Genomic DNA, 24733 nt, shown 5'->3' with positions numbered 1-24733 from the left:
TGAACATGACTTTTTCGACCACTTACAAGATATTGTTATCAAGAGAGTTTCATATCTAAATCATTTTGTGAGAACATTATAATGCCTAACCTAGGTTGTTTGTAACTAGCTGATATTTAACCAAAAAGAGAAAAAAAAAATGGCTCTTATTAATATCTCAAAACATAATTTTGAGATCATCATGTAAATACATATCAGAGTTGCTTTGATTGAAAAAGACCAATAAAATTATATTTCTTTTTTGTTTAAAAAATCTTTTTAATTATGCCATTAAATCAATCTAAATATTGTATCTCACATATTCTCCTTTCGGACAAGACATGTTGGCTAGCTAACTTAGTTAACGATAATTTTACAGATGCTAACAATCTACTCCGATATACTTATTGTGTAAATTAACCTTAACTTTAACCAAGTAAACAAATGAAGATAGTCAAATTAACTATAAAAGAAAAAACTTTTGTTTATTAGTGTAAACACAACTAGAAACATATTGAATTGAAAAGTGAATAGTTGTATGTTGTTAAAAGACAATCAAAGTTTGAAAACTGATTTTGCCCTAAACTAGAGTTATTATTTAGAGCTACCGGGGAGTCATATGCATTAAATAAAGGGATAAATACCTGAGAATGTAATGGACTATGTAAGAATGTTTATGTCATGTAATGAACTACTTAGATGTTTATTATATGTAATGAAATTTTAAATCCTATTTATTGGATGCAACCGGGTATATGTGGCAACCATATAAGCTGCCACTTGTAAGTTTTTGATTGGTCGGATACATCCAATAACTTGGATTTGAAAGTTCATTACATACAATAAACATCCAAGTAGTTCATTACACAACCTAAACATTCGTGCATAGTTCATTACATTTCCAGACACTTACCCCTTAAATAAAACATGAAGGAGAATAAAAAACCTAAAAACCAAAATGAAACACAAAGTGGCCCCCAATTTTTTGCAATTCAACTTTTTAAGGTCCGGAATCTTTTTTATTTTTATTTTATTTTTGGAATAGCTTAATATCCGGATCCAGAATCTGACTACTCTTTTGTCGTGATTATTGCTCAATATTACTCCATTTGTTTTCCTGTGTGAGATGTTAATTACATTTTAAATTGACGGATTTTTGATCATCATATACAATGTTTTTATACGTGTTACCCATAAATATGATTATGATTAACAAACATGATCAATAAAATTTCTTTTCGTTTGTATATCAACTTAGTAAAAAGAAAATACAACCACCTTCCAAATTACCTAACGATTAAAAGTTATTATTAACCACCTTATGTACAATAATATTTAAATGTGAATTACTCATAACATTGCAAGTTCGTTAAAACAAACATGGTAAATAAAATATATTACTGTCTATATACGAACATAGATATATAGGAGTATACCAATCACCTATAAAGTAGCCTAACGATCAAATGTCTTGGATGTCTTTACACAAGATTTTAAATCCAAATCTCGCCAGTTTTTAGATAACACGCTCCTAACCTGTACTCAAACAGCCAATACCCATATGGCACGCTTATATACAACCTCGAATCAAACTATATGGCCAAACATTTACACAAAATGTTGTCCTTTGGAAACTAAAGGTTCGACACATGTTCAAATCGTGTACTTAAATTAGTTCAATGATCGCATAGAAGTTCTTTGATCTTCGAGATCAATTTGGATTTGAAGTTAAAGTTCATATCCTTTTGAAAAAATCTGGGTCACATGTTTGGGAATTTCGACGCGGTGCCAAAGTCCTGAAGGCAAGGCCATCCTGTAACTAGAAGAATTTAAGTAGACATTTTACAAGACAAAATCATCGTTTCGACTACCACCAGTGGATGCCGTTAAAAAAAAAAGAAGATGATGATGCCACCAGAGGATACCTTCAGATTTAGCCTAACTGTAATATATATAATTTAAAAAAAAAAAAGTGAGCAGGGTACAGGGTACTCTTTTACATGAGGATCTATCAGAAGGCAAATCTCTCAAAAAACAAAGGATTCTTTAGCTGTTGAAATTTAGTAATAGAGATGGTAGAATCATTTGCCTTTGTTGTCATGTGGAAGTTGAAGTCCCATGAGACCAAGAAGATTGGAAGCCGGGCCTGGTAATCCCTCTTGAGAAGAAAATGAACCGAGAAAGTTCTTCACAAGATTCAAATCCACGTTTACAGGAGTAAACTCCTCCTCTACGTCTCCAGAAGCATTTGATGTTCCCTGCATTTTGAGAAATCATGTCCATGACAATCAGTGATAGAAAACGGTTCAAAAAGACATAATGATTTTGTCACATACACAGAGTCGAAAACTAGTTCTGTGAACTATATTGGCTAGCATAAAAGGCTCAAAATATTGCAAACGCATATCTGTTAGTCATCCCTTATTCTTTAAATAACTCAAGGAGACATACAGATGGAAGAGATAGATAGAACAAAGATAATGTATAGCATTAGAGGTGACAAAAAGGGTGAGTCGAAAGAGTTCAGTAGCTGGTCAAATGTGGGTTCACGTCGCAGCATGCAGTTATTTAGAATGAGTTCAAGTGGGTCGGGTCAGCTTGGACCACCCCTTTAGGCACTATTTTGGTATTTCATCAATAAATTAACTCTTACGAATACATACTTTAAGAGGTTTATCGCATTTGAGTGCTTAATTCATAGTAGTTAGGAGGTTGTTGTCCTAATGAGTTTAGCGGAGTGTATACTTTCGAACACTTTTACCCCGTTTTGCCGATAACATAAAAATTAGTCTGAACTCGTAAGACAAAACAGAACCAAAATCAACCAATTTTTCTAGTAAATAGGCTGAAATTAGCAATTCTACTGATAATATCCATCAGCGGTGGAAAATGTGAGAATTGGGAGTTTGGGACAGTGACAGGACAAAACCGGTCATTTTTTAGAAAAGGAATGAGCTAGTCAGGACTCAGGCGGAGTGGTCAGGTTGGACTTGGCTGACCCGTGAGTTTTCATCATTTTAGCTTGGGCCAAATGACCCGTTTACTGCAGTTTTTTAAATTTATGTTTATAACACTAATAAAAGACCAGATGTCTTACTTTTTGTATAAAAAAGCACAACACCAATTTTATTTAGAAAGGACATCCGTATTATATGAATAAGGGAGAGCATTAAAACCAATTCAAATCTCTTATTATTGGAAGAGAGCATTAGAACCAATTCAAATCTCTTATTATTGGAAATCAAATTCGCTGAGCATTTCTAACATGTCTAATAGAAACCGAACGCTTCTGTTCTCTCTCCCAGTAAAAACAAAAAGTATGTTAATCGAAAAGTTTGCCGATGCCAACATTAAAAGTATAAAGTGAGTGAGTGAGCTTTCTCAATTGGTAGGCAGTGGTGCCATAGTTTAGTGGTGGTAACTATGTGATGGCTCTACCAACGGCAGTCAGAAAGAAGTGGTGTATATATCATTGTAAGTGGCAGTGGTAGGTTGTAATGCTTCATCTCCAGTTCACCATATATCACTTATAAAGTGAGTAAGCAAGAGTGTCTCATATCAAAATTTCAACTTCATGATGGTCAACGGGTGTTAGAGAATAGAGATATCACAAGTTAAGGTGTGGTCTGTCGTCACTGTGGTGTAATCAAAGCTAAAATTACAAATTACAAAATAGATAACAGTTTCTAATATAAAGTAGATGTAACAAATTAAACTAAAGCCACACAAACTTCATACTGTAACAGGTATTGGTAATATAAGAGGCATAGAGGGTGTTCAGTAATAAAAACTAGTACTGTTTTCTGGAGAAGTTCTCAAAGAAAACACACATTCATGGTCGAAATTTGAATAGTTGTTTCAGGGATGAAAAGAAAAGGCTTGCCAAAAATGATGATCCCACTTTTCCATTCTCCGACTAAAATATTAAAAAATGAATCACATTATTCTACACCTCTCCATCCTAAAGTCTACTACTTTTCCAAAATTTACCCTAAAACGGACCTTTTCCAAATTGGAAAAATAAAATTTCTTTAACAAACTTTCTGTAGTTTCGTACGTTTTAAAGAAAGAAAATAGTTAAACTTTAAAGGAAATTGGGAAAGTAGAAAAAATCTCTCCAATCAAGTGTACCTAAAGTCCTTGTTCAGATATATGTGCATTCAATGAGTGTAAATAAGCTTAAAAACTATCAGATGTACAAAATATTGAGCAGTTAGTTTCTAAGTTATTAAATGGATAGAGTAAAACAAACCTCATCCTTCTTTGGTTGTGGGTCACTTGCATGAACAAAGCTCTTGTTAAGTGTTGTGCTCTTAAGTTCCTCACTAAGAGCATCAGAATAAGAGCTCATGAAAGCTGCTTGTTCATCTCCATGTTCATCAGCCAACTCTTCATCATCACTATCTTCAGAGTAATCTGAAATCAAATGATATTGTAGAGAAATCAAGTAATAGAAACGACGAAAACAGATGAAAAGCCAAAATCAACTTGTATGCATCCTACAATGTCCAGCTACCCTATATAGATACTTTCAATCAGAGTTGCATAAATATGTTAGAAAATGTATCAGGGTGACCAATATGACCTCAAGACATATGTCTTTTACTATCAGAAGATGGCAATGAACATCATTCCAAACCAGGATACTAACCTCACAAAAATGAAATATCCCACAGAAATAGTATGTTAAAAGCTGCTTTACATCATTTAAATCCGACCAACAAAATAATTGACCCATATATCATGTTAGCGTCATTTAAACTGCTGATAGTTGTGTATAAATACTGAAGCTACTGTCATCTAATCCTATCAGAACCTACAAAATATGCACAAAAAGCAGCAAAGCCATCTACCAACTCTCCTCAGAATACACCTTGACAACACAGTAAAGCTACAATTAAAGAAGATCATATTTTATTTTTACGAATGTTTTATTTATTTCTCTTTTCTTTGTTTACAATACTTGGTTTATATACTCTTAGCAATCCATTGCAAACCATGTCACAGGTCTAAGAAAAACTCAAAAACAATCAACGTTATACGTGACAGAGATATTGGGATATTAATAGATTAAACAAATTAAGTACTATTTAAGATTTAATATAAATTTATAGAAAATACTTACCCAAATCCATGTCAGAGGAAAAGTCTTCATCATCTCCTTCGGCATGTACCGCTTTTGGAGGCTTCATAACTGAATCAATTTCTTGCATAAAGCGCTCCACATCAAGATCCACATCATTTGAACTCCTGAAGAAAAAAAGGGAACACTTATTGTATGGAGTAGCAAAATGTCGACTTTATAACCCATAGTTTTAATCATTCTTAAGTCAACTTAGCCTGTAACAGATAAATCACTTGTAAAGATAATCAAAATACTAATATTGTTGATATCATTTCCTCTGAAGACTTAACCACTTAATTAATAGAAGGATATACATACCTGTCTCTGGGAACTTCTGCTCCCTCGAAACTTGACATCTTCTGAATGAACTCTTGCATTGATTTTGCTATATCACCAAGATCATAATCATCCATATTTGAGGAAGACGAGGGTCCTACATCCTCCGGCTCTTGAGGCTTACTGCTTTTTTTATGATTCAGGTCATAATATTCCATCTCTTGTTGTCTCTCAAGAAGAGCAGCATTTAATTCATCCTCGCCATCGTAAAGCCATGAATCGTCATCTGATGGAGGTATTTCTTGACCCTTAAACGCATCTAACGAAAAAGGCTGAGAAAGTATATCATCTATGCGTCTAACAGGAGCACTCATAATTTCACTACAGGGAAGACTACAGGTATTAGCAACATACAACATACATAAACACGATATCTGAGATAATAGATAATCCATATTTCTTAATAATACCTTTCTCTAGAATGTAATGAACTTTTTCTGTAATAATCTTGTGCATTCTCCATCAATCTTTTATACTCATTTGAACCAGGAAGCAACCCTTCAAAGTACCCGCTCTTCTCTAAACTCTCTCTGTAAACCTCCCATGTGCCCCCTTTCCCTTCCAATCCATCATGTTTTCTTGTTTGATAAAACATTTCAAACCCACATGCTATCTTCATTCCCAATTCAGCTGCAGAGTAACCAGCATCACTCCTTGGCGGCATTGGGTAGCATTTCGGGGCCTGAAACGTCTGTTGCATCAACTGTGCGTACATTGCACGAGACATTATTACCGACACTTCAACAATCTCATCACTGCTTTTATTAGGCAAAAACCGGTCCATATTTGCTGCATACTTCATTGAATCAATGTCTCGGTCATAGAACCCCTCCACAGCTAGTGATATCAAACAAGGTTCATGCTTTAATATTTGTGCTACTGAAACCGGAACCCTAACCTTTGCCCTGTGCATATTCTTAACTGCCCTATCGGGATAATCTCCAACTCGCTTATTTATAGCTAACTGAACTGAACTTGAAGCCTTGGTTTTTTCCTCATGTGTCATTACATACGAAAGTGCGTCAAACAAACTAGGAACCGAACGGAACTGACTATTGGGAACAATATGCAAATTACCACCGCGGATGAAGATACGGTTAGTACTGGTCTCGGGATTGACCCACTTAGGGAGATGGTAAGCAGACTCTATTAAAAGAAATTCACCATCAGTATCCCAAACACATATCGAGAGATTTGGGAATTTACGTGAAGTCTCAAAGAGCAAAAACACAACGAACCATTCATCTTCCAGATTGTCTCCATACCTCAGCTTTCCATGAAGGTGTGGAATATGATTCGAAGAAGACGGGCAAAAGGCACACGGCGTTTGGGTAGAGACAGAGATAGTGAAAGGTTCGTGTTGCCATATGTAGTTAGCAGTGTATGACGACAGCGTTTGAAGGATCTGCAGGTGCAGAGACTGAAGATGGGACGAAATATTTGTTTTCGGACTTTGGGATTTAAGGTCCGGTGAAAGCGAAAAATCAGGGAATATGGAGAAAAAGACAGAATCTTCAGGAAGTCTTGAGTTTTTCTGAGAGAATATGGATGACACGTCGGCTTCTGACATTTTATTTTACAGATTACAATTACACTAACCAACTCCTTAATCAGTACTGTATCTGCATACGTAAAACATAAACCAAATGTAAACAGACAAAATCAATATGTGTGTTACATAAGCGTTGCAAAATTAAAAGCACTTCACTACCAGTAGACAAACATCAAAAATTTCAACCCGTATGTATAGTTTATATGTAAGCAAAAGGGTGGACATATATCTGGGGGAGCGATAATGGGTCACTAGTCAGTTATCCATCTACATATAACCAAAACAAGCCAAAAGGAAACAAAAAATCAGTATGTGTGCTATATACACCTTACGAAATTAAAAACGCTTAATCTACGGTATATATACATCTATTAATATGTATAATTTATATATGTGTGTGTATGCAGCAGGTTTCAATCTGGTAACAAGAAAGTAACAGAAAATTAGAATAATTTATCCGTCTCTTTAACGCTAAACCCTAATAATCGAATAACTAAAATTAACCCAACTGAAAGCACACAAACTATAATATGGGCATGCTTTTAGTATGTATCTATAAGTATAGGATCATCAACCAGCTCTAAAATACTATATATAAACACTATAGCATAACACAGGTATTCGCCTATTCGGTGTCCCTAAAACCCTAATACCAAAATTATTATATAAAAAATTAACTGCAAGCAAAAAAAATGATGTGGGTATGCTTTATTTGTAAGCTAAAAGCTATATTAAATCACATGTGATAATCAAGAAACACCAAAAAGAAGTACAAAAAAAAAAAAAAAGAAGATGAACTTACAATAGAGATATTAGGGCATGAATGAAATTAGACAAGCTTCAAAATGACAACAGGGTTTATGTTTTAGGGGTTTACTAGTTTCCAGAATGAGTTAGAAAGTTAGAACCCGAATTGAGATTTGGGTATTTGGGCCTGGATAAAACTTGGCATGTGAAAACTTTTTTGTTTTTAGTTTTTTTAACGGGTCGAACTTTTATCAGATTTTTCTAGTTTGAACATGAGTTCAGTTTTTCTAGTTTTTGATATTTTCTGAAAGTAAAAATAAAAAATGATAATGTATGGTTAATGTGGGTATGAAAAAGATGTTAGAAAAATTGAAGCTTGAAAAAACTTTTATTTAGTACGGTATGAAATACCTAAATCTTCTAAACATGTATTATAATACTAACTCGAAACACTGAGCAGATTCTATTTTATACATCTCGATATCATACTATTCAACATAAAATTTGGTCATAAAGTTTTATGTTAATAACAACCAACAAATCTTGACAAAATTACTAGGTTCGATGCACCAATTAGATTGTGTAGCGCCGCTAACTTCGATTTATCCATGTTTTGACTCATCCTCACTTATACCCCGCATCAGATAGCATACTGCCTTTAAAAACTTCAACCATGTTTGTCGCGCCTCAACCTTACAAGGCACTTTACCTACCGTTTCAAAACACATCTCCAAACTCATCCAAATCGAGTATTAAGTTTTACTTTTCACAACACAATTCACTTATTTTCGTTCCAAACACATTAATAAAGTACATTTATACCATATCAAATTCTAAACCGGCTTTTGCTATTGTATGACACACAAACAAAACGAACCAAGTTGATATCATCACAATCATTCAAAGTGACTCGTACCACTACCAAATATAATCGCAAAAACCATCCACCTTGAAGTACTCAACTCTCCAAGTTTAAGCTTGATTAATCTTTCTTTCCTTTATGTTTTTCGGACTGCTTATTAAACATTAGTACATTACACAACTAAAAGATAAGCAAATCCTATTACACATTACACAACTAAAAGTAAGCAAATCGGTTAGTGAATACAAAGACTATACAAACATCAACAAGATATTATTGATGTACTTTATACAATAAAGTACACCAATAATATCTTATTTAAACGAAATTCTGAACATGTTTGATGTAGTTGATAAGATATTATCCATTTAAACAACACAAATGAACCGGACCGGAATGATCAGAGTAGGGTTGAATGTCTCATCTTAGATCGTTTAATGGTGTTGGTCGCAATTCTTTTCAATTTGCGGTTCCCTTCATCTACAATTAACTATTTATTTGTATATATTAAAATGGGTAAGTATCACAAATAACTTATGGTTTATTTCGCTTCTTGGAACGTTATGGTTCATGACTCCACTTTCCTTCATGAATCATTCCATTCCGTAACTCGTTTTGCTTCACGAGTCATTTTGTTTCGTGATGGTTGCATTGTATAAGTCGCTTGCTTCACCACTTGTTTCCAGTAGATAATTATGTGCTATATTATTCATATTTACTATTATTCATATTTGCTATATGGTGTTTGTTACTGAATTTTTTGATCCATTGTTCAACTATTCATGTCACATAGTTCAATAAAAATAGGGATAATGACCTATGGATGTAATAAATTATGACAAAATGTCTATGTTATGTATTGATCTAATCGGGGGTCTATGTTATGTAACGAACTTACCAAAACTGTCTAAGTGATGCATGTTACCAGGTAATCTACAGGTAGCCGGTTACCATCCATTTTTTTAAACTTGAGATAATGACCTGTGAATGTAATGAACTATGACAAAATGTCTATGTTATGTATTGATCTAATCTGTAGATTACATGGTGTTTGTTACTGAATTTTTTGATCTATTGTTCAACTATTCATATGTCACATAGTTCAATAAAAATAAGGATAATGATACGTGGATGTACTAAACTATGACAAAATATCTATGTTATGTATTGATCTAATCGGGGGTCTATGTTATGTAACGAACTTACCAAAACTGTCTAAGTGATGCATGTTACTAGGTAATCTACAGGTAGTCGGTTACCATCCATTTTTTTAAACTTGGGATAATGACCTGTGAATGTAATGAACTATGACAAAATGTCTATATTATGTATTGATCTAATCGGGGGTCTATGTTATGTAATGAACTTACTAAAGCTGTCTAAGCGATGCATGTTATTTATTGTTTACAACTCCTCCCGAGTATTTGAGAACTGATATTTTCTTGTTTCCATTTAGTTATATATTAATATTCCGAAAAAAAAAATGATGAATTATGAGGTCAAGGGGATTTGATCTTTTCAGCTTTAATATTGTAATGCATTCTTGTCAGTTTGTTGTTTTGTTGCTTTAACTAAAATCTAACAATTAGTTATTCTTTCCCATTTTAATTATAAGTTATGTCTCAAGAAGCCATGTAAAAATACGTCTTCTAGTCTCTCATTGTTTGTTTGTGTAGATTGTATATATGTACCCCTAGATTTGTGTGTGTCAACGTGTATATGTTTGAGAATATATGTAATGATTGGTTTTAGGCTCTTGACCTTATAAGGGGTCGTAATCTTCAAATGCGATTTAATTACATAAGGTGTTTACAGTTTTTATATAATTGCAGAACTTATATACATATATGTTTCCATAACTTATATTTATTTATATATGTTAAATAAATAATTTAATTATTAAAATTAAAAAATAAAGGGAAAAAAAGTGATGACTGGCTTTAGCCTGTAACATGCATCACTTAGACAGTTTTAGTAAGTTCGTTATATAACATAGACCCCCGATTAAATCAATACATAACATAGACATTTTGTCATAGTTCACTATATCCACTGGTCATTATCCCATAAAAATATGTCCGTGGTTCATGTTCAAATTATTGAACTTTAAGGTGCCAGTGTTTGACAATTTATAGTCCAAAAAGTATCGAAAACATAGTGTACACGTACATAATCTGTTTTTACAGGACTGATTACGGTTATAAACCAACAATTTTTGGTCAACTGTTACAGGGTTAATTCACTTGTCAAAAGAGTCACATGGTTTAATAGTTTTCGACTCCCTGATTCTAAACCAAAAAGTAATGAAAATTTATGATTTTTACATGTTAAAGTTCATTCAAACAATTATGAAAAGGTTGTGTTATTACCTACCTACATCATTTGTGTATTCCACTACTTAATTTTAATCATCACCTTTTATCTTTATTTTTCAACTTTCACGAACACTAAGGTATGTTCTTTCGTTTGTTAATTACACTTTAAAAGTCATCTTTTAACTATGATTCTCTATTTTGTCTTATGTTAGAAAAAGACTTTCATATATTTAATGAGTAATGATATGCTAGTCGTGACGCTAAATGGTTTTTGAAATACATTGCACAAAGTAAAGCTTTTAAAATGTACATTATACAACGTGGATCTTAATCCTAAATTACCTTTAAGACATTAAAAAAAAAAAAACAATGATGATCTTACAAATCTTTTATGCATCTACAACAACACATACATCATAATATTATAAAAAAATTACTACTTGATATATATAGCATTACTAATACAATCATTTATCAAAGGGTAATAATTAATTGTTCTAAATTAAATTATGCTTAAAAGTTCTCCTAATTTATAAGATAGTTATATATGAAAAATCTGAAGGTAAGATTAGAAAAAACAAATAGTAATTACTTCATATCACATATCTCTATATATAATAAAACAAGATTGTTTTTTATAAGTATTTTTAGAAAGTTTTTGATGTGGCAAATCCATATTTCTGCTAAAAAAATCTTTTATTTAATTATGATGTCATATATAAATAAAATAAAAATAACCCTTTACATGTTTAATTAAAATATTAATCATTTATTTAAAAAAAAAATTTCTCTCTTATATAATATTACAAATAAAATGTCTTTTTCTATTTAGTTGATTTATTAACTATATAGTTATTGTGTTAGTTGAATTATTAAATTTTATATCAAGTTATAATGTTTTAAGAACAAACATAAAATAAATTCTTTTAATATATTTTTTAATTTTAAAATTTTAATTAATATGCTCGGGTTGAACCCGGGTTATTAACTAGTATATAATTTTAAAAGGATTGTTAGGCTAATATTATAAAGATGAAAAATGATTAATCAACCTAACTTATATGCCTAAAAATCAACCTAACACCTTAAGTATTTGACATGTGAATTTCACTAATCCTCTTTCCTAATCTTGTCCCCTGATTTTTTCACATGTCTAACATCCTATAATTAGGTTGATTATTAGACATATAAATTAGGTTGATTTATCATTATCCTATAAAGATTAATCATTTTTTTTTTCAAATAACAAAGTTGGATTACAAAACATAAATTTTCAAATAACAAAGGTTAAAAGATGGATTATACTGTACTAACTTTTTTTAAATAAAAAGCAGTAGAAACTTGAAATCTAAGGAAACCAAATTGACAGTGACAGTGACCCCCATTGGCCTATTTTCTCTCCAATTTCAACATATCAAACTCAAATCCCAGGGGCATTTTTGTCAATTCACCATTTCTACTTTTGATTGCTGACAGCAACTCCCAACCTGCAAATACAAAACCATTTTCAAAAAATAGTAATCAAAGAAACATAGATACATATACTACAAGAACCAAGGAGTGTGATTTTGATTTTGGGTCTGATTTATATTACAAAAATTCATCAAGAAAAGGTGAAATGGAAAGTGGGCCAAGCTCAGAATCAAGAAATAAAGCAGAAAAACAAAAGGGTCATAAAAAGATTGAACCTTTTGTAACACAAGGAGACCACAATGCTAAAGATTTAAGATCTTGGGCTAAAAAAACTGGGTTTGTTTCGATGTTTTCTAGTGAAGTTGGGAGTTCTAGAAGTAGTGGTGGTCGGAATGTTGAAAGAACCGGCGGCGGCGGTGGTGGGTCAGTGTTGCCAGAAATTGAACCGGTTCAGAGAATGATGAGAAATAGTGGGTTTGAGATTGAACCGGAAGTGAACCGGGTTAGGAATGATAATGAGGCCGACCCTATTCTGTTGGAAAGAGAGGAAGATGAGAGAAGGAGTAAAAAGGATGAATTTATTGATGTGAAATATCCTGGTGGAGATGAAGGAGAATTTGGTAATGGAGAGCCAGAAATGAAATGTGGGATTAGAGATAATCCTGGTTTTGGTATGTTTTTTTCATTTTTTTTTATGGTTATTTCATTTCATATATTTTACATGGAAATAAAAGGCGAAACGGGCAACAAGCTGTGCTGTTAAACGGGTAATCGGAGAAGGATCCTTGTTTAGGCTATCCTGATAAGTCGAGCGTTTGGCTTTGATGTATGCAGCCTAAATGGTACTTCTGTACCCACTTTTTCCTTGGATCATTCCAAGATATTTACCAAATGAGGTTCAAACCTGGGTCTCTTATGAGAGTTTGGTAGGCATGTAGCCTGTAGCCTTGCCAACAACTAGGCCACCTTCATGATGCCGTTTCCTAGACTTCTATGGTTATATTGTTCATGATATATAAGTTATGATTTGCATTCTTTTTTAGCCAAGTGACTAAAAGTTGGGAAGTCATTATGTTGAAATATTGACTAGTGTATGGTTTAGTTCACTGATATTTATTTGTCAAGTGTATGTTGACTTGTTTAAGACTATATAAGTTCTTGAGGAATACATGTCTTCTCTAAACTCTCTCTGTAAATCTCCCATGTGCCCTCTTTCCCATCCAATCCATCGTGGTTGTTTGATAAAACATTTCAAACCCACATGCTATCTTCATTCTCAATTCAGCTGCAGTGTAACCAGCGTCACTCCTTGGCGTCACTGGGTAGCATTTCGGGGCCTGGTATGTCTGTTGCATCAACTGTGCATACATTGCACGAGACATTCTCACTGACACTTCAACTATCTCATCACTGCTTTTATTAGGCAAAAACCGGTACTTCATTGAATTAATGTCTCGGTTGTAAAATCCCTCCACCGCTAGTGATATCAAACAAGGTATATGCTTTAATATTTGTGCTACTAAAACTGGAACCCTAAACTTTGCCCTATGTGTATTCTTAACTGCCCTATTGGATAATCTTCTATTCAGTTCTTTATGGCTAACTGGACTGAAATTGAAGCCTTGGTTATTTTCCTCATGTGTCATTACATACGAAAGTGCGTCAAATAAACCAGGTACCAAACAGAAGTGACTATTGGGAACAATATGCAAATTACCACCACGGATGAAGACACGGTAAGTACTGGTTGATGAGCAGATTTGTTAACCATATTTCCTAACAAGTTTTAAATTTATAATTTCAAGGTTAACTTCTCTACTACACTCACTCACGGGCAGTGGACCCATTCGCTCGTAGTATAGTAAATAGGTAAGACCAGGATCGTTCGCAGGGACTATGTCTAAGAACTAGTGCTGTAAACGGTTCGGTTCGGTTAGCTAGAAATTTCGAACCGTTTTTCGGGTTTTGGTTCGGTTCGGTTAGTTAGAAATTTTGAACCATTCTTCGGTTCGGTTAACCGCGGGTAATGAATATTGAAAAGCGTAACTGAACCGTTACACTTCGGTTTTTATGTTTTCGGTTTTTTCCGGTTTCGGTTTTTTTGGTTTCGGATCACGCAGTTCGGACCGGTTTATCGGTTTTCCGGTTCATTTCTTACACCCCTACTAAGAACTAAGTTAGGTGTAATTCTAGGATTTGGGGGTTTGTCACGATTTAAATAAAACTAAAATAATAAAAACATTAAATGATTGATCTAGCAAAATAATAATAATTAAAACATCGCATCTATTTGGAACAGTTCACATGCCATGATCATTTTGGAAAACAGTTTAGATTTGTTGAACAACTCTTCTCACGTAAGGATTCTCGTTAGATGCACCAAACTATTTAGTAGTGCCGTCGTTAGACTCACACTACCCTATAAACAGATTCTCGTTAGATTCACTGCTATGCATTAAGATCTGAGTTTTGTAACTATGACTTAATCTTTTATGTAAGCCAAGATTCTTCTAGGTTCCTAAAAGTCACTTGACACTGATTACCCTAGTCACCCGGATCCGGTTTCCGTTCGCCAGATCAACTAGATTAACCTAATAAAACACATGTTCAGTTGAGCCAAATTATTAATTGACCATCCCCTGCTCGTTTACAAGTCAAGAGACTACATTAATTATAGACCGATTAATGTTTCGCAAACCAAATTAAATGACCCTAAGGCCTTGACGTCAGTTCGACCTAACCAAATCAATAAAACCGATTTGTATATGAAAACTAATAACATTTGTCTGACTCAATAACCATGGATCTGCGACAAACATAGAAACGGTTCAACAATCTAATATAAAAACTATCACGGCATGATCACATTATCCAAACAAATGCAAAACTACTTAGCTACTCATGACAATACAAATAAACCTAACAATCATAAATAAATCCATAAAGATAATTGTCAAACAAATAGTCTCGCAATCAAGTACGCTAACAATAATAAAAAGAGTAAAGAAAGATCAAACTAATAATAGCGCGAAGTTGCGCGGTCCGTATCCTTCTTGGGCGCTCCTTCAATTCAACACCACGAATCCTCCTAATTTGTTTTTACCGAATACTGCTTCGAATTTAATTGAGATATGAATATTGAATTGTGGATTGTTGTTTGAATAATTGATGCTTGATCTTCCGGATGATATGGAGGTGTTACAAGGGTTTAGATATGATGAAAATACCCTAGAACGGCCCCCAAAGTCGCCTGGAGGAAGTGAGCTACGAATCTTAGGGTTTAGGGGGGTATTTATAGGTTTAATGCGAAACCCTAGATCTGGCCGACTTTCCCAGCGGCGCTCGCTGGCTCCCAGAGGCACTAGTGCACTTCCAGCGGCGTTGGTGAGTTCCCAGCGGCGCTGGTGAGGTCCCAGCGGTGCTGGTAAACTTCGGGATCACTTCCAGCGGCGCTAGAGAGAAATGAGCGGCGCTGGAGGCTTCAGATTTAACATGAAAGTTGTAGATCTTTCTCTCACCTTTCCGTGGATAGCTTACTCGTCAGAAACAGAGTCCGTATGAAGAAGTTATGCCCAAAATACTAACACGTGGTCGTGTGCTTCATGTTGCCCTTGAATTCTTCATCTTCCGCTTGCTAGTCTTCGTCCAAAAGTCTTGTGGCTTCGTGTTAAGTTGAGTAGAGACGTTTGTTTTCACTTGCACGCCTTATGAACCTATCATAACATGTCATTCTATTAAGTACCAAAAGTTCACATTTCTTAACTCATTTAGACATCAAAACACGACCTAATGATATAGAAAATAATCACAAAATGGACGCTCATCACTGGTCTCGGGAAGATGGTAAGCAGACTCGATTTAAAGAAACTCACCATCAGTATCCCTAACACATATGGAGAGATTCGAAATTTATATAAGGTCTCAAAGAGCAAAAACACGACGAACCATTCATCTTCGAGATTGTCTCCATACCTCAGCTTTCCATGAAGGTGTGGAATATGATTCGAAGAAGATGGGCAAAAGGACACAACGTTTGGGTCCAGACACAGATAGTGTAGGGTTCGTGTAACCATTTTAGTTGGCAGTGTATGACGAGAGTGTTTGAAGGATCTGCAGGTCCAGAAACTGGAGATGAGACGAAATATTTGTTTTTGGACTTTAGGATATAAGGTCTGGTGAAAACGAAAACTGAGAATATGGAGAAAAAGACAGAATCTTCTGGGAGTCTTGAGTTTTTCTGAGAGAATATGGATGACGGGTCGGTTTCTGACATTGTTTTTTAAAGGTTACGATTACATTAACCAACACCTTAATCAATACGGCAATACCCTGTATCTGCATATGTAAAACATAAACAAGATTACATAAACAATAAGAACTAAATGTAAACAGACAAAACCAGTATGTGTGGTACATAATTAAATCACTTAACCTCCAGTGTACAAACAAAAAATATAAACCTGTATGTATAGTTTATATATAAGCAAAAAGCTGGGACACATATCATGTATGTGGGGGAGTGATAATGGGTCATTATCTTTTATATATGAGCGAAACCAACCAAATAGAAACAAATAATCAGTATGTGTGTTACATCACCTTGCCAACAACTAGGGCACTAGGCCACCTTCATGATGCTGTTTCTAGACTTATGGTTATATTGTTTATGATAAATGACTTATGATTTGCATTCTTTATAACTAAGTGACTAAAATTTGGGAAGTGATTAACTGAATATGTTGAATGGTTAACATAGTGTATGGTTTAGTTCACTAATATTTATGTGAAGAATGTATGTTACTTGTTTAGGACTTTCTAAGTTCTTGTGTGAATAAATGTTTTGATATTTTTGGGGACAATGCGAACATATGAAGTAGAAACAGAACAGTAACACGCCACGTGCTTTGTTCTGATCTTAGCTGATAGGAATGAGAGATAAAAGTTTTACACTATAGGAGCTCTAGCTACAAGTATTTGCAACTGTTGTACCTGAAACATTGTGGAATGATGCTTAATCATATACTTATCATTTGAAATTCCATATGAATTTACCAATTTCTAATATGGGAATAAGGGTTGGGTTATAATTCCGTAGGGATCCACTATCCTATTCAAACTCATACTTTAACAAATATGATGATCGATTGTATACCTTTGCTAATTCATATCCGTTACATTTTATTATGCAGTACCGCTTCTGTGTTACGGTATGCAGCATTACCTTTCGCTTGCCGGCTCATTGATTTTGGTTCCTTTGATAATTGTCCCAGCTATGGGTGGAACCGACGTGAGCTATAATTCCTCTAAGCAATATATTTTTGAGCTCAGTAATCAAAAAGCAGTTTTATGACTTGTTTCAATCGTTTGTTAACAGAAAGACACAGCTACTGTAATTTCCACAATAATGTTAGTTTCGGGCTTAACCACAATATTGCATTCATACTTTGGGACACGACTACCATTGGTTCAAGGGAGTTCATTTGTCTTTTTGGCTCCGGCTTTAGTTATCATTAATTCTCATGAGTACCGAAATCTTACTGAAAATGTAAGTTTGTTAAGTTACATCACATAATTCTTTAGTAATTTTTATTCCGTATTAAACAACCTTTTATAATCACTGATTCATATTCTTACGTGCAGAAATTTAGACACATAATGAGGGAACTACAAGGGGCTATAATAGTTAGTTCGATCATTCAATGCATATTAGGGTTCAGCGGTTTGATGTCTTTATTCCTACGGTATATATTGCATGCGTGTGTGTGTACATATTATCATGATCATTTTATGTCTTTGTCATAATACAAGTTCTCTTCAGGTTGATAAATCCAGTTGTAGTTGCACCTACTGTTGCCGCTGTGGGCTTGGCGTTTTTCAGCTATGCTTTCCCTCAAGCTGGTAGTTGTGTAGAAATCAGTCTTCCTCAGCTATTATTGGTGCTTATTTTTTCCCTGGTGAGCAACACAAGTAATGGACTTTCAGTTTGATTCATACACTTGCTTTCTTTACTAGTATGTACATGGGCTTGAATGTCTTATTAGTGTATAACTTCTGTTGAACTTTCATATCATATAAGTATATAACATAGCCTTGCATCTTTTGTGCAGCACCTTCGTAGAGTATCTATTCTTGGAAATCGGGTATTTCAAATATATGCGGTAAGTTTACAGTTATAGCAGATATAGACATATACGTGCATCATAAATTATTTGATTATTCTTTTCTTTCATAGCTGTAACACCAATGGCAATAATGTGACAGGTCCCTTTAAGCATTATAATCGTCTGGGTGTATGCATTTTTCTTGACAGCTGGCGGAGCATACAACTTCAAAGGATGTAGCCCAGACATACCCGTATCCAACATGTTAATGGATTCTTGCATTAAACATGCATATACAATGAAGCATTGCAGAACTGATGCATCCAATGCATGGGAAACTGCTGATTGGGTTCGAATACCTTACCCTTTACAATGGGGTGTCCCCATTTTCCATTTGAGAACCTCCATGATCATGATTGTTGTGTCTTTGGTGGCATCAGTTAACTCCGTGAGTATCCCGATACCATAAAATTTTATATATACGTAGATACACTAAATAGTATTCTTATGTGATTTCACATGTTGACAGGTTGGAACATATTACTCTGCGTCAATGTGTATTAATGCAAGACCCCCTACACGGGGCATTGTGAGTAGAGGAATTGGTTTAGAAGGTTTTTGTAGTGCACTGGCTGGGATATGGGGTTCAGGGGCCGGGTCAACAACTTTAACTGAAAATGCACACACCATTGCCATCACAAAGATAGCGAGTAGACGAGCTGTTGAGCTTGGAGCAGTTATATTAATTGTCTTCTCTTTTATAGGTAATTTGAGATAGGACTATGGTTCATCCGTGACATTTTTGTTACTTTTTTTATAAAGGTGTATTGATCTATTAATGGTAAATTGTATCAGGGAAAGTGGGTGCCATTCTTGCTTCTATACCACAAGCGTTGGCTGCTTCATTATTGTGCTTTGTGTGGGGCCTAATTCTGGCATTAGGACTATCGACATTACGATATACCCACACAGCAAGCTTCAGAAACATGATGATAGTTGGTGTATCGCTATTTTTGGGCTTGTCTCTACCCGCATACTTTCAACAGTATCAACCAGAAACTGCCTTGATTCTGCCTGCTTACTTCATTCCTTACTCAGCTGCATCAGATGGGCCAATTCAGTCTGGAAATAGGCAGGTAATTACAGAAGTAGCCATTAGTTGGGTTTGTGGACTTTTGACTACTGTAGATGATCTAACATCTATCTGTGATGCTTTTCTTTCAGTTTGATTTCATAGTAAATGCCCTTCTATCGATGAATATGGTGGTGACACTCTTGGTGGCGATAGTACTAGACAACACCGTACCTGGAAGTCAACAAGAACGTGGTGTATACCGTTGGTCAACTTCTGAGGACTTGTCCATAGACCCATCTTCTCTTGATGATTACTCATTACCAACTAAAGTGTCTCGAGTTTTCAGGTGGGCAAAGTGCTTAAATGCATGAGCTGTTTTAGGGTCAGCTGATTCATAATAGTCCAAGGTCAGCTGATTCAAAAGGTAATACATACCTGTTTTAGGCTAATTCTTGAGTAGAAGTGATTACGATTGATTGTGTATCATGCTACTTCATATATAGAACATCAAAAATCTCCATTAATCTGTTTTTCAATTCAATTAATGAACACAATGTATAGTTACACATGGTTTATGACAGAGGAATGGATCTTTTGTTGTGCCAATCTTGAATCACGGAACGCAGGATGTGATTAGGAGTAAGTCGGTGTTCTAATTCTAAATTCGTCATTGGTGATGTATTATGCCCCATATCTAGCCACTGCTTTATGGCACTGAGCTCATATGAAAACCCATCTGAAGCTATGTGTGGGTTCTCCATTATATCCTGCAGACAACACAAGTCGTGTTAGACGCACAAAACTGCAGTTACTATGCAGTGGTTAAAATTTGAAACCATTTCACTATAGTCTAGAAGTTCTGAGTTCACATCCCCATTTAGTATTGCCTAAAGCATTGCTAGAGGTCTGTCAATAAATGGTTATCGGGTGTGGTTTTTGCATTTATCTTTAAAGATCAATTTGCCTGTGTTTAGCTGTGTACCGACATATAGAGATAGCGAGTTGTGTCAAATGGGAGTAAAAGATTTTCAAATTATGTATTCAGTTTTACTGCAATTAGTATGAAACTGATTATTTGGTTAATCAGTTTCAAAACAGAGGAATCTGTTGATGAAAACTAAAATGCATATCCAAACACCAGATATGACTCGTATGCAAGTACTACACTACTACCTATCATGTGATATACCTCACTAATGCTTAGACAGGATGCATACCTTTAATATCGGGCAAAAGAAGAAGGATGGTATGCTGGTTTGATCGTCCAAATCCATGTCAAACTCATTTCCTGAACATCCAACACCTGCTGCTAAATCATCTGCCTTCTTTTTGACCTCTTCAATCTCTTTCATCACCATTGTCATACTCGTATACTCCCCTTCGTCACTCTTTTTAGCTAAACACTTCATTGCTATTCTACCAAGCTCCCTACCCACTTCTAATGGCCATTCCTCAACCCTCTGTTCGAAAACATCATCTAGATTATCAATGCAATTTCTCCCAGACAGAAGCTGTAACACCAAATGCCCAAAATCTTGAATATCAGACCTAATATCAGATTCATCATGTGAAAAGTCTAGCCTAAACCCGTGTAATTTTGCAACATTATTACGGTCCAAAAGGACGTTGGCTAGGCTCAAGTTGCCATGAACCACGGGTCTGGGCTTGGTTAGATGGAGAAAGGTTAGGCCTGAACAAACTTCGGTTGCAATACAGACTCTTACATGCCAGTTTATGTCTTGAATTTTCCTACTACTTGAGAAAAACACATTTCTTAAGCAGTGACGGTGCATATACTCAAAGACTACACATTTTAGCTCTTTGCAGACCCCGAGCATGGCCACCAAATGTGGATGTTTTAAGCTACATAAAACCTTCACCTGCAGATGGAAAACCTTTTATTAGTGGTGGCAAATTGGGCGGTTCAGGAAGGCTTAGTGGGTCGAAACCAGTGTGGGTTGAAAGTGCTAAATCTTATTATAAGTTGAAAAGGGCAAGGTTAACAAAACCAATAAAATTAATTCAAATCTCTGAATAAAATCGATTCTTGGAGATTTGATGAGCCAGTTTTTTTTTTTTTCTTTTATTTTGTGTCCTATTTTTTACTCAATAATCCAAAATAAATGACTTGAAAATAGTTGGAATTGAATCCTTATGTTTGATTTTACATGCAGTGATTATTCATAGTTTGGTTTTGGAAAATTGTTTACCTTACTGTCAAATTCCTCTTCCGAGACTCGTTTGTTAAAATCATACAACTTGACAGCAACTGTGGTATGGTTGATTCGAGCACTGTACACGTTTGTGATATCACCCAAACATTTTATTCTAAAGTTCTCTGAGAAGTTTTCGGTGCCTGTTCTAATCTCCTGAGCAGTATATTCTTTATAAGAGAAGTCTAAATCATTCAATCTTGTGACCATTTCGATAGCATCTTTATCTCTGCAGAACTCTATTCTCCGCTGCATAACATCTTTTTGTTTCCTTAATTTCTCAATCTCTTGAATCATGCCACCTCTTTTGCGTATTATCTTGCTTAATTGTTCTTCAGATCGTGATTTTGCCAATGTGGACGATTTAAGTTTTTTCGATAGTTCCTTCTGGATTTCAAGAGTTGAACTGAGCTTGTTTGTATTCTGCTCAAGTATAGTTCTATTTTCAGTAAGCTTTTCTGTTAAGCAGTCAAGATCCTTCTCTAAATCCCCTCGTTTCAGGATTTCTTCATTCAATCGAGCTTCAACATCAGCAGCCTATGTACCCAAAAATCAACGATACATACATTATTTTCACTGACAGAGCAAAAGAAAAGAAATTCTAACCGACACAGAATCAACGATGAGATTGATGAAATACCCTTGAATTACACAGATTAATTGCCCACTCTGCTTTCGAATATTTTGTGGCACTTTCTTTAGCTTCACTTCTCTTCAAATGAATACTGTCTCTTGCTTCACCTATTTTGATTCTCAAGAATTCAGTTTTCTGAACTGGATCCTAGTACATCAAGTAAAAGGGTGTTTTTATATGTCATCAGCAAATGCAACAATATTGCTATTAAACAACGAAAAATTACCAAATGTATAGGAATGTCTGGTTCTGTTGAAACTTGCATAGGTTCTAGTTCTTCTTCATCTGCATTTGAATCCATCAACTGATTGAAGTACGTTTCAATCTCTTCCGCGCAGTTCTCCCAAAGCAGAGGCGAATTTGTGCTTGTTGAAGAAGAAGGCGAACTAAGAGGACTTTTTGGATTTTCTGGAAACATTTTGACAATCCAATGTCGAAAACTACCCTTCTTTTTGTTTAATTTTGCCACCATTTCACCTTGATCATCTTCTATGAACCCCTCATTGTTTTCCTCTTTCAAGAAGAACAATTTCCCTCCACTTGTCAAAAAGATTTCACAGAAATCTGGCTTCTTTCGTTGAATATGCTTCATTAGACTTCCATATTTCCTTCCAAAAGAAACAACATAGCAAAGTACATTGTTACAACTACATGTTTTTCTTTGTAATATAACACAAGTCAAAGGTTTAAGTCACCATACAATGATGATTTCAAGAATGAAATTCCGATCACTAGTTTTTGTATTCGAAGACCTCTTATCAATTGCAGAATTCTCTTGTGTATCGGTTCATCATATTTTTCAATATTTAGAGTTTCTGTTTTCACCTGTGAACAACATTTAACACTTTATTTATAAGAACATTTCTAGTTAATAAAAATAAAAACATATCGTTTAAGAAAACAAGACCTTGCCACAAAAGGCTATGTATTGATCTAGAATCTTGTTGAGTTTCCCTTGCTCATATCTATAAAGAGAGTTAACACTCTCATCATTGACATAACTTGCAGGAAGCTTTCCATCTTTAATCAACAAACCATATTAGTCTCTATTTATATTATGTATCGAACTTTAATTAAACGAATTTTGTAATAAAAAGAACTTACAATAAGTGTAAACATAGTCTCTATTTATATCTGCATGAAGGATAACAATTGAAATTTGATGAGAAGACCATTTTCTAAGTGTCCATTCAAGCGTTGCAAGGCCTTCTTGTACATCATTTCCAACTGCTACGTATATTTTCTCCATCTTCTTTATGTGATGTTTACTTTGCACTAAATTTGATCAAAATATGTAAATATCATGTCAAGATGAAGACTTTCTTGATGGGGTTTGAATTATGAGAAAAGGGTGTTTTAAAGTTTGATTAAATAAATCCAAGAATATGCAGGCCAGAATCCTATCAAGGTATATACTTGTTGCTTTCATTGGTGAAAGGTTGAAATTTGTTGTACTCATCGTCTTTGAAAATAAAGATAATTTCTCTTTAGAAAAAGTCAAATGTGGTACTGTATATATATATGTGTGTGTGTGAGTGACTGTGTGACATATTGGTGCACCAAACGACAAGAAGTTTCGTCTCCCCGTACATCAAGTTTCAAATGTTTGTTCTAAGAAGATATTTTGGGGCTGAATAAACATTGTAGATTAATCTTTTTATTATCAGAAGTTAAAAAATATAAACTATTTTAAAAAGATTTTCTTTTACATTTTTTAACTAATAATTAAAGTTTAACGGTGTTTTTTACTCAGATATACATAACTATGTAATTATGTATTTATGTAACCATTTTCCAAACTCTTTAAAATGTACGTTTATAAAAGGAGGTCCAAACTTGAGACCTAACTAGGTATTCACCTAACCATTTTATGCTATGTGAGCAGTGACTTCGGGTAAGAGATCTATTTATAAGTTTGAAACACATGCTTTCAAACCAATCAGATTCTATCATGTTTATCCTCATTTCATGGTTATCAAACCTTAAATCAAAACATGCCCTAAAAGTTGTTTAGGAGAACCGCAAAGTGATGCCTTTAAGTTTTTTTGTTTTTAAATCAAATTATATGCCCCACGTTTTAGCATAATAATTCCCATGATTATCGGCTTATAACCACGTTTTTATCAATTCATATCTTTCCAAATTAATCCAAACTAGTACTATTTAGTTTTTGATTTTCTTCTTGTTTTTATTGTACTTCATTATGGTCTTGTTTCTTTTTTACTCAATAAACTTAATAGTTAAGAACTTAATCATTCAGTTAAATTTTATGTTTCTTTTTTGACTTAATACACAAAAATAACCGTTAATTACCTATATTTTATTTAATACACACAGACATTCTTAATGCATTCAGTCACTCAATACACTCAGTATTTAAT

At 34.4% G+C, this 24733-nt stretch overlaps 3 protein-coding genes across 4 annotated transcripts; 1 reads left to right on the top strand and 2 right to left on the bottom strand.

Annotated features, from left to right (window-relative positions):
* Positions 1 to 1776: 1776 nt before the first annotated feature.
* On the bottom strand, positions 1777 to 7922 carry LOC122603754 (protein ecdysoneless homolog). The gene is made up of 6 exons (XM_043776548.1): positions 7795 to 7922; positions 5851 to 7062; positions 5423 to 5761; positions 5105 to 5229; positions 4232 to 4395; positions 1777 to 2237 (listed from the first exon to the last, which is right to left on the bottom strand). Exons 2-6 carry the CDS (start codon positions 7008 to 7010, stop codon positions 2061 to 2063), a joined length of 1965 nt encoding a protein of 654 aa, XP_043632483.1. The 5' UTR covers positions 7011 to 7062; positions 7795 to 7922; the 3' UTR covers positions 1777 to 2060.
* Positions 7923 to 12433: 4511 nt separating this feature from the next.
* LOC122605055 (nucleobase-ascorbate transporter 11) lies at positions 12434 to 20111 on the top strand. 2 transcript variants are annotated; one of them, XM_043777927.1, is made up of 10 exons: positions 12434 to 13000; positions 17519 to 17616; positions 17704 to 17874; positions 17970 to 18070; positions 18148 to 18283; positions 18437 to 18487; positions 18591 to 18878; positions 18960 to 19194; positions 19286 to 19566; positions 19655 to 20111. In XM_043777927.1, exons 1-10 carry the CDS (start codon positions 12535 to 12537, stop codon positions 19874 to 19876), a joined length of 2049 nt encoding a protein of 682 aa, XP_043633862.1. In that variant the 5' UTR covers positions 12434 to 12534; the 3' UTR covers positions 19877 to 20111. The 2 variants fall into 2 exon arrangements, with proteins under 2 accessions (XP_043633862.1, XP_043633864.1); XM_043777929.1 differs by having other exon boundaries at positions 19286 to 19562; positions 19655 to 19764.
* Positions 19972 to 23676, bottom strand: LOC122605054 (putative U-box domain-containing protein 50). The gene is made up of 8 exons (XM_043777926.1): positions 23457 to 23676; positions 23260 to 23372; positions 23053 to 23177; positions 22579 to 22960; positions 22359 to 22499; positions 21716 to 22255; positions 20723 to 21385; positions 19972 to 20272 (listed from the first exon to the last, which is right to left on the bottom strand). Exons 1-8 carry the CDS (start codon positions 23599 to 23601, stop codon positions 20078 to 20080), a joined length of 2304 nt encoding a protein of 767 aa, XP_043633861.1. The 5' UTR covers positions 23602 to 23676; the 3' UTR covers positions 19972 to 20077.
* Positions 23677 to 24733: the final 1057 nt, after the last annotated feature.

Source organism: Erigeron canadensis, chromosome 6 (genome assembly GCF_010389155.1).
Source record: "Erigeron canadensis isolate Cc75 chromosome 6, C_canadensis_v1, whole genome shotgun sequence".
In the NCBI taxonomy this organism is placed as follows: domain Eukaryota; kingdom Viridiplantae; phylum Streptophyta; class Magnoliopsida; order Asterales; family Asteraceae; genus Erigeron; species Erigeron canadensis.
Note: the sequence above shows the minus strand (reverse complement) of the source record. Positions and strands in the feature narration are given on the sequence as shown.